The sequence below is a fragment of the Squalius cephalus genome (assembly GCF_949319135.1).
Source record: "Squalius cephalus genome assembly, chromosome: 3".
Classification (NCBI taxonomy): Eukaryota; Metazoa; Chordata; class Actinopteri; order Cypriniformes; family Leuciscidae; genus Squalius; species Squalius cephalus.
Window position 1 is genome coordinate 23,452,644 of NC_137124.1, and position 10,220 is coordinate 23,462,863.

Below are 10,220 nucleotides of genomic sequence, written 5' to 3' on the forward strand. Positions count from 1 at the left end.
CCGCTACGCGGTCGCCCTCTAGAACAAACAACGGCACTAAAAGAAAGCTTCCCTGGACCCTGATGTATTGCAACATTGGAAATGGAAAGCTGTGACACTTATGTGATGTGTGAGCATAGTAAAGTTCACTTTGTACTTGGAAAAACAAAATTGAATGAAATCGCTTCATTCTCCAGTAACTATCAGCGTGCTACCAGTAACTACATGCCCTGTTATACTTAAAAATTAAGTACTTCAGCTAATTGGACATTTTCAAATTATCTCTAGACAGCAACCTTGACACATATTTTTGATATGCAATAACATTTAGAGTTTTATTCATGAAAATTAAACCAAACATCAAATATTTGTCAGCAAAGACAAAAGACCCAGTGATAAATTCATGAATGTAAGCTCAGCATTGATTATAAGGGTGAAATTAAATTAGAGGTTTAGCTTTTTCTCAAAAAGCAGCCAGCAAAAACAGACAAAACACCTACACTGATATTAATCCTAGTAATAAAATATAATGAAAGTGCTACAAGTTTTTTTTTGTTTTTTTGCCATCTATTGGTTTTTTAAAGAAATATTATTTAAAGTGTTCATTAATAGTCCTATGTGTTTGTTTAAACCTGCAGCTACGTATTGCATCAACTGTGTGTACTGCCCTGACTGGATCATGCTGAAAATCTGCATATAATTTATAGTATACAACAAGACTCAATGTAAATTCCAAAAATGGCACATTTCAACACACAGAAATCCAAAGTGCATTTCTTTTGTTTTTATTTTCTCTGTCCATCCATAAAGACATTGCACCATACATAAATAATTGTTGTAAAAATGACTCCGTATTTACAAGTATTCCATATAATACGTTTATATAAAACTTTATATTAAATTTAGATAGATTACATTTGGGATTGTGGCTGTGGGTGTCTGAGCATTTGCAGTGAGTGTGTGCAGTATGTGGTAAGAATGTATATGTCTGCATTTGTTTGTGTGTATACATTATCTGTGGTTGTTGAGTAAAATCTCCAACCAACATGGACATGATGTAATGAACTGTCTGGAGTAGCATGGTCCCCAGCCCTTGGCAAAACTGATCCTCACACTGTTTGGGTCGTACGGCCCTTCCAGGTGCACCAAATCGCTGGGGGGTTGAATTTGGCACGACTTCTCATAGTCAAAAACCTTTATGGAGTAGCCTGGCATGACTCTCCTCACAGTCAAACTCAAGTAGGGGTGATGCTCCAGAGTTGGGGAATTCACAAAAATAGGGTGCTGACTGCGGTTGTAGGCCCAAACTCCATCTGGCTCTTTGCTGAGGAGGATGCCGTGTCCGATCTTGCCACGGGTGCGCTGGACGGAAGTGGAACGTGGAGAGAGGGGGAGCAGGCCCAAGCACAAGCCTGTACCCTGAGGTAGGTCATAGAAGATGCTAAGAGAGGCGTCGTGAACTGGGTACAGACGGCCCACGCGTGTGCGAAGCTCCCAGTATGCCACGTTACACCAGTGATTCTGTGCCAAGGTGGATGGAGACATACTGGCATCTGAGGAGTGAGAAAACAAATGCATGAAACACAAAAAAATACACTAACCAAAGTACACAAAGCACAATATATTTTCACAGTTTTTTAAGAAAAGTGCTGTCTGTGGTATTTTTTACAATTAGTTGGTCAAATTCATTGGTCAAAATTAAATAAAATATTTAAAAAAAAATTGTTTATGCTGATTAGGGAAAAATTATTTATATTATATTATATATCTTCCTACAATACTGGTATACCAACGATTATAGCAATATAAAGCTATATTGTGTATTTTTGTAGTTCTGAAAGCCACTAGTGTGCCAGCGGAGTGTTCCTTAGCATTACCACACTTATTTCTACTGTAATGTGCTGTCATGACAAGCAATGTCAATGTTTTGACCACTCTCATATAAGCTCCCTTATTCTTTTTGATGTTACACAGAGCATATTCATTCACTAAATCTCCAATCCTATCAGGAGAGGATTCGAAACTGAAGAAGCAACGACCCCCACTAACAGGCCCAAATCTGTCATCTCTGACTCTAACACCCCCCGCTTCTGCCTCAGCATTCCTCTCTCCCCGCGCGGGGCCGACTGGGGCCCCCTCTCCCCCTCCGAGGACCAGCATTCAGCTCTCTGACCACTCAGTGAAGGCTCGCGACCCCCTGACCCCCCAGCCGCCAGCCTATCCAGTCTGATTAAGTCAAACACAGACTGATGGCATTATTTTGCTTCACAGGCTCTATTGAGGGAGAAGATCTAAAGCCCTGGGCCTGTGCCCCCATTCTGCTCAGTCTCAACCCTCTCTGGCCCAAACAGACATCAGAGGACACACTGTTAATGAAGTAAGTTTTGGGTACGGAAGGGTACGGAAATGCACTGTCATTATCTTGGATTCTCTGGCCGCTGACTTAGTAGGCTATGTGCTTCCAAGTACATAAAAAACAGAACTGCATGGAAAAGACCAATAGAATTATGACAAAGAGAAATCATAATTTCCATAGAGATTTGCATAAAATTACATTTCTAAAATAGATACAAAGGGAAAACCAGGCAAAACACCTATCAGAAGTCACTGGAAAAGAATACAAACAATCTGCTTTTCAAAGAGTGCCTCATTAATGTTGAAGTTTAACTTTCTTAAATCTTACGCAAAGACATGGAAATTGAAATAAATAAGGAATAAACACATTTGCTGCCTACTTTAATTCTGTAAGCAATGCTATTGTGTATGACAATGAGGTTTCAGGATCTCCTTTAAGTTTAAGTTACTCATATGCACTGTTTTGCATGCACAGTTGTTAGTGCCTGTAAAAGCATTCTTGTGTGCCTAGCCTAAACCAACACCACAAAATGAGAGGGGGGAGGAGAGGATGGAGTCTTGTCTGTCCTGCTATGCCAAATATTAGATCTCCCTCCACACATTAGACCCTTCCACCGAGCCAGTAAGTGGTGGGGGAGCTTAGAGGGGTGATAATGAAAATGCCACGACAAGAACCACCAGAGAACTCTATAACACTTCCAGTATTTTCACAGCTCTAGAATAATAGCAGCGGTCCAAATCGTTTGGCTACGAAAGCAAGCTAACATCTTTCTTTCTGTGCATCTAAATCTATACTCTGAAATAACTCTTAAAGGGACAGTTCACCTGTACTCATTCCATTTCAAACCTGTATGACTTCCTTTCTTCTATGGACCACAAACAAAGATATTTATTTTGGAGTCCATATACTTCAGAATTTCATAAAAATATCACTCCTTTGTGTTGTAAAGAAGAAAGTATGTCAAAATGGTTTGGAATAAGGGTGAGTAAATGATAACAGAATTTTCATTTTTGGGTGAACTGTCTCTCTATGCTACATTTTTAGTAAAATAATACATGTCAGTCAGGCATACATGCACAAATCCTTAAATTAGGGGACATATTTGTAGAAATGTCTCTCTTTTGCAAGTCATTTTGTTGTTCATTCCTCTGGATGATGAATTTGTGGTAAGAGAATTGACTGCATATTGATCCCTATCTAAGATGAAACTAATAGCTTTTGTCAGGATGAGAAAGCAAAATGATTTCTCCCTGTCACAATACTGAGGAGACACTGAGAGAAATATGCAGACAGACACACACAATCATGCATAAACATAATTACAATAAATCAGGCAAAAAACAAAAACAAAAGAAAAGAATAGATCTAAAAAGCCTAAACATGTGTCCCTTAAAAAGCGGGGGCAAATCATTTTCCAACAATTGATAGAGTCATTCTTTGTCAACATCTGCAAAGAATCTCTGCAGAGACAGGCAGGATTTCATTAGTTAAATTGCGTGTTGGCCTGCGCTCTGTCAGGAAGAGGGGAAGCCACAGCGAGGCCTGTAATTTAAACCTTATTTTAAAATGCGACTGGCTGGCTATGCCAGGGCTTGCATTGCAAAACTCAGCAGGAAGCATCAACATGAAAATAATGTAGGAAAGAACGTATGCGACACACCAAAAGGATCTTGTTCCTGGTCTTCAGAGCTTTATATGCAGGGTAATAATCAGCGCAGGACTGTAAGACTCACAGCAGATAAGAGCTCAGGAGGCCCTGAGTCCCCCAGTCAGCATCCTGACAAGACTGCCCATTGTTGCTCATAATCTAATTTTGACTCAGTGCTGAAAAGCTGCTGGATGACGTCTTTTAGCTGTTTGCATAAAGCTCATCTAGATATCCTATTCAAACTGGAGACAGTCAATATCGATGAATGAATATTCAGAGGAAGGTGTAACATGTTTTCATCATATTAAAAATATCTTTAAACACAGAAGCGATTAAATGGAGAGAACCACAAACCACATGGGTGCATAATTGGACTATAGGAAAAAGATAAAGAAGGAAAGAGACAACAAAACAGATGTCTGCACATAGACAACATGCTTATCCTTCAAGAACCAAATATATATAAGAACCATAAGAACCTCCCCACGTAAAGTTTCTGTGCTTGTTATATATAACAAGCACAGAAACTTTACGTGGGGAGGTTATTATATGCACGATAGAGAGAGGAATGCTTAGCTGACCAATGCTAACAAAAATAGCATGGATAAGCAAAGCCATTTGACATGTTATACTAATTAGCAGCTCTGAAAACAGCAAGGGCCAAACTAAAGCATCACATTCAGCATACACTAACGTTCAAAAGTTTGGGCTTCTTCTCTTATCTCTTAAAACAGGAATAGTTTGAAATAATATTACAATATAAAATAACTTTCTATTTTTTTTTTATATAATTGTGATGGCAAATCTGAATTTTCAGTCTACATACTACCAAATAATTCTTTAGTAATTGGATCGACGGCTCAATCAGACTGAAAAGCCTTCATGTAAACACCTTAATCGATCGGATTGAACTCGATCCGAATGAAATTTCGATCGGATTCGAAGGGATGGTTTATTCCTTTTCTAATCTGATCGAGAGGACATGTAAACACTTAATCGGATTGAAAAACGAAACTGGAAAGGACTGTGCAAGTGAAATGACGCAGAAATGGCGTAATGACGTATGACGCGCGGAACGAGCTGCAGTTGTTGTTAAATAAAGTATTATAAATTACTTTTGTGTTATTCTAAAATTCTCCTACCATTCATCGTCTGTGAAGTGGAGCAGAACTAAGTCCCATCATTCCTTACTTCAAACTCTCATCTGCAGACACTTTATTTTGGGCATGGGAAGGGGTGTTTTTACTGATTGATAAATATAAGCAGCACGGAACAATAGTTTATGTGCTCGTAGTCTCCTAGTCAGGACCCGTCATAGCTTGTGTCATAAAAACGCGAACATCAAACCGATCACTTTATTTAGCGTTCATGTAAACACTACCGTCGGATTCCTCAGGCGGAATGAATTCATTCTGATTGAAACAAAAGGTGTGCATGTAAACGTAGCCAGTGTCACATGACATTATCCTTCAGAAATCATTTTAATATGGTGCTCAAGAAACATTTCTTATTATTATTCATGGTAGTCTCGACCCTCTCTGGCCCAAACAGACATCAGAGGACACACTGTTAATGAAGTAAGTTTTGTACGGAAATGCACTGTCATTATCTTGGATTCTCTGGCCGCTGACTTAGTAGGCTATGTGCTTCCAAATACATAAAAAACAGATCTGCATAAAATCTGCATTGCATTTTCTTTCTTTTCTTGGTTTAAAATAGATACAAAGGGAAAACCAGGCAAAATGCCTATCAGAAGTCACAGGAAAAAAATACTCAAGAGAGTGCCTCATTAATGTTGAAGTTTAACTTTCTTAAATCTTATGCAAAGACATGGAAATTGAAATAAATAAGGAATAAACACATTTGCTGCCTAGTTTAATTCTGTAAGCAATGCTATTGTGTATGACAATGAGGTTTCAGGATCTACTTTGACAAACCAATTTGACATGTTGACAACTTAACCATGTTAAATTCTCTTCATGTTTATTTGATGAATATAAAGTTCAAAAGAACAGCATTGATTAAAAAAATATATATATATTTTGAACTTTTGAATGGCAACCCAAACTTTCGAACAGTAGTGTAAATACACATCACTTGATTTTCAGGATCAACCAGAAAGTCTCAGTAATTATTGAATACTTTTCCCTCATTTAAATGCATTAATTTACTGAAGACTTGAACACCAACCTGAATAGTCCTGCGACATGCCACAGTGTGAACGCGTGGCTTCGGTTTCTATGTAAGGCAGCATTGGGAGGGAAGAATCTGCAAAATGACAAGACATAAAATTCAATCTTTTCTCCATTTGACTGCAGTTAAAAGACATGACAAACAGAGTTAAACATCATACTTTATTTCAAGGAATCTTTGCTTACTCGAACTAAAGAAAACTAAATTACTTACTCAGTGGCTTGTGTTCTGGTAAGGGGGAGAGATGGGAGTATGGAGGAGGTGGTGTGTCTGAAAATAGGGAGAACTGAGTTAAGAGTTTTCTTTTGATTGAGAATACCTCCAAAACCGAACACATCTCTGATGCCTATTTGACCAGACCTAGATCTAAAGATTTAACACTGCGAAAGTGTTTGGCACAGATTCTCCAGCACTTTTACAGCCAATGAGAATGTTACCAGCTGGTATGGAAATTACAGGTGAAGAAGAGCCATCCATCAAAAAGACAATGAATGTGTCACCATGACCAAGAATGCATGGAATCCAATTAAAAGTGATCAGTTCTGAATCTCATTAGTACAGAGGGTGGAAACACTTTTGCTCACACAGTGAATAAAAACTTCAGATGAAAAAATATGGAAACCACTTAATGTATCAGACTTTGCTTTAAAACTATTAATCACTTACATGACATCAGTGTTGGACTGTAGTGACCATTTGTATGCATGACTAGTTCACACGTAGGACTAAAGCGCAAGTCATACTACTTTTATTTTTGATGTATGCTTTAGTTACTAAACCAGCATGCTACATTTTTACTCTGTATTCTTTCTTGACCCTCCTCTAAGATTATTGTTCAATCAATTCTGTTCTCAATCTGCAACTGTTCATACACAATGTTAGGGCAGTGTTTTTGTGAATAGGGAGGGAGCAGAGAAATTGAGAATCCCAGAGGGACTCTAGTTGGGAATTCCACTTCCTGAACAGGAGTATCACTGTCCAACTCCCCTCCCAATCATTCACCCAGGCTTTTCAAAAAAAAAGTGTTATATTAGTACAAAGGACTTCATTTTGTGTTTTGCCTCATTTGATACTACAGAAACAATTAAACCAGTCTAAGATGGTTTGCTGGTCTCAGCTATTAAAATGGTCTTAACTGGTTTAAGATGGTCTCCTGGCTTAGGTCAATTTTTACTTCCAAAAAGTGCCCATAACTCATCTAAAAGCATCAAACAGACCAGCCTGGATCAGTGGGAAGAAACAGCAAATTTCAGTTTTTTCTGCAGGGTTGAAATTAAATTATTACAATTCAAAAGCATAGCAGACTGAACAAGAAAGTCATTATTGCCAACACTAAAAACATTCACAGGGTTTCCTTACCATCTTTGACTGGTCCACAGAGGCGGCTGTAGTGATGGGGGTTGCAGCAGAGGGTCTGGCTCTCCTCTGCCCTGAAGCTTTGACAGTGACAGAGCGGTTTGAGAAGAGAGGAGAGCCGCAGGTCTGGCCAGCGGAAAAGTCGACACAACAGGTACTGTGGAGACACCAGTTGACCTCCAATGCGCACTTCAGTCTGTGAAACCAGGACACAACCACTCGGCATCCCGCCTTGAGATTCCACAGCTTCCAATAAAACATCCAGAGACTTCTCTTTCAACTTTTTGAGAAACGCATAAGTGCACTTCTTGAGTTCTTGTTCGGTCACGGCACCATTTTTCAGTTCCCTGCCACTCAGACTGCTGTAGTTGTTGTGGTTCCTATGTTCCACGCGACAAGCAAGTCGGTTTTTGCCTCTGGGGAGGTCTTTAAACAAACAGCATGTCACCGTCCTGCCCTCGCTCCCCTCGTCGAGAGGTCCATCCTGTTCAATAAGGACCCCCGGTTCCCCGCGTTCCTCTACGCGTTTGCTGCAAGAGCCCGCATTGTTTCCCAGTGCGTATTCCGTTCTGGGGACCTTCTCTGGGTTGCTGTCACTCCAGTCATCCGGACCTCCATCGCCCCCCTCTTTACCTGCGGTGACCAAACGGCTTCTCCAGAGTCGCCGAACCAGACCCGAGCGTCTCGTCCTGAACATACGACAATTTAAACAGTTTGCATCCGTTTTTTCTATGTTTGGTCAGAACCGCGGAGACTCCAAACGGTCGTGCGCTCGCTGTCCGACATCAATGATCTGTGCTCACATGCACAGCCGAGCAGAGCCTGAGCAAAGCCCAACATTAGACTCCACTGCTACAATATATCAACACTGTAGCAACGGGATGGCTGTAATCATAGTGCACTACGCGAGGAGCGGTGCATCCACTTTCTAAACATTCCCCGTCAACATGATAAACTTTATTATTGATAAACAACGCGAAATGCACGATGTGCAGGAAAATAATTTCCGTAACAAACCTCCTTTTTCAAGAAAACCTCCTGCAGCAGTTTAATGACGCCGAGCACATGAATGGATCTCACTATAATCCTTATTGACGTTTAACGCGCTCCTCGCGGAAGAAAATGATCGTGTTGCGACGGCAAAGTGGTCGTTCCGGGTGGATATGGACATGTAATGTCTTGAGGTTTCGTTCCGTGTTACGTGCGAGATTAATGGGATTCTTCGATGGTTTCTTTCACCGTTTCACTCTCTTTCTTCTTCAGATACACACACACACGGGGCCCCTGAGGAGAGCAGTGGAGCCATTGGTTGATTCCCATCATGTGCTCGTCTAGACACTTTGGCGGCTGCGAGCCGCTCTGATTGTTGCGCAAACACAGTATCAAGTTTCCGAACTCTTAAAGGAGCAACATGTACCTCTGTGTGTGCGCGCGCTGTGCCTGCGACAGGAAACCAAAATGTTATGGCTGCATTGATTGTGATTGTGCACGAAAAAACGTTATTGCAAGACACCAAAATGTTACTGCTGTAATGACTGTGATTGTGTAAGAAAAAGAAAACGTAGGCTATATCACAAACTGCTACCTCTCAAAGTGGATATATCGCTAGTAAGACAAATAGTAGGCTAAGACACTCATATTTCAAAATAAATAATAAATAAAGTATTCTTTGGGGAACAATAAAAATCTTTGCATCATTAGCCTAATTTTTATTAAGTTAATTTTTATAATATAAATTATACGTTTTATATAAATACTACTAGTAGGCTACTAATTATTCTTATAATAATTATTAATATAGAAACATTAACTTTTGAAATAACTGCAAGATGAATTCACTTCATTTAACTTTAATAGTTTATTCTACATCTTTTTTTTCACACACACACACACACACACACACACACACACACACACACACACACACACATCATGTCATGTGGTTCACTGAAACAGACATTAAGTAAAATGTTCAAATTTTTTTGCACGCATATTTTTGTGTAATTTTCATTTCACATATGTAATTAGGTAAACACTACTTAACTAAGTTAGGTATAATTAGCAAAGAAAATAAGTAATTTTAACTTGGCCATACAGTAAAAGGTTGAGTAATTTCTACTTAGTTGAAGTTTCCTAAACAATACTTTTTACTCAAACAATATAACACCGAATCAATGATAAAACAGTGAAAATACAGCTGAAAAACAGCACAAAAAAAAAACGTATTAATTATTTAAGCCCCAGTGCATGATGGGAGCACCAGTATCAGAAAAGCTGAATAGTTTCACTTAAATTTATAACGTTGATATTTACACTTTCAATTCTACAAGCTTAAATTGACTGCTAATATAGAATTTACTTTTGTCTTTTTACGTTATCCAAAATCCCTCTCCTTGTGGGGAAATGTTTTGGTCCCCAAGAGAAAAACAGCTTATAAATCATACTAAGTGATGTGTTTTTGAAAATCTAAAAATGCAGAAAGTTTTATGTGATGGGTAGTTTTAGGGTTAGGGGGATAGAATATACCGTTCAGTATAAAAATCATTATGTCTATGAAAAGTCCCCATTCATGAAAACCCAACATATGTGTGTGTGTAGTCAGAAGTCTGGATAAACCCATATGATATTCTTTATTACTTTGAGAATTTGCAATTTGTATTAAGCATTTTTTTTTTTCTGCACTATAGT

The 10,220-nt window shown here is 39.0% G+C and overlaps 1 protein-coding gene across 1 annotated transcript; it reads right to left on the bottom strand.

Moving 5' to 3' along the window:
- Positions 1–291: 291 nt before the first annotated feature.
- Positions 292–8,916, bottom strand: smad6a (SMAD family member 6a). Its single transcript, XM_079865378.1, has 4 exons — positions 7,536–8,916; positions 6,390–6,446; positions 6,174–6,251; positions 292–1,532 (listed from the first exon to the last, which is right to left on the bottom strand). The coding sequence occupies exons 1-4, from the start codon at positions 8,227–8,229 to the stop codon at positions 991–993; spliced, it is 1,371 nt and encodes a 456-aa protein (XP_079721504.1). The 5' UTR covers positions 8,230–8,916; the 3' UTR covers positions 292–990.
- Between the last annotated feature and the right edge of the window lie 1,304 nt (positions 8,917–10,220).

Coding starts and splice junctions, on each gene's coding strand:
- smad6a (XM_079865378.1), bottom strand. CDS start 8,229: ATGTTCAGGACGAGACGCTCGGGTCTGGTTCGGCGACTCTGGAGAAGC. Junction 6,252..6,389: donor ACCAGAACACAAGCCACTGA/GTAAGTAATTTA, acceptor GTCATTTTGCAG/ATTCTTCCCTCCCAATGCTG. Junction 1,533..6,173: donor CATGTCGCAGGACTATTCAG/GTTGGTGTTCAA, acceptor CTCACTCCTCAG/ATGCCAGTATGTCTCCATCC.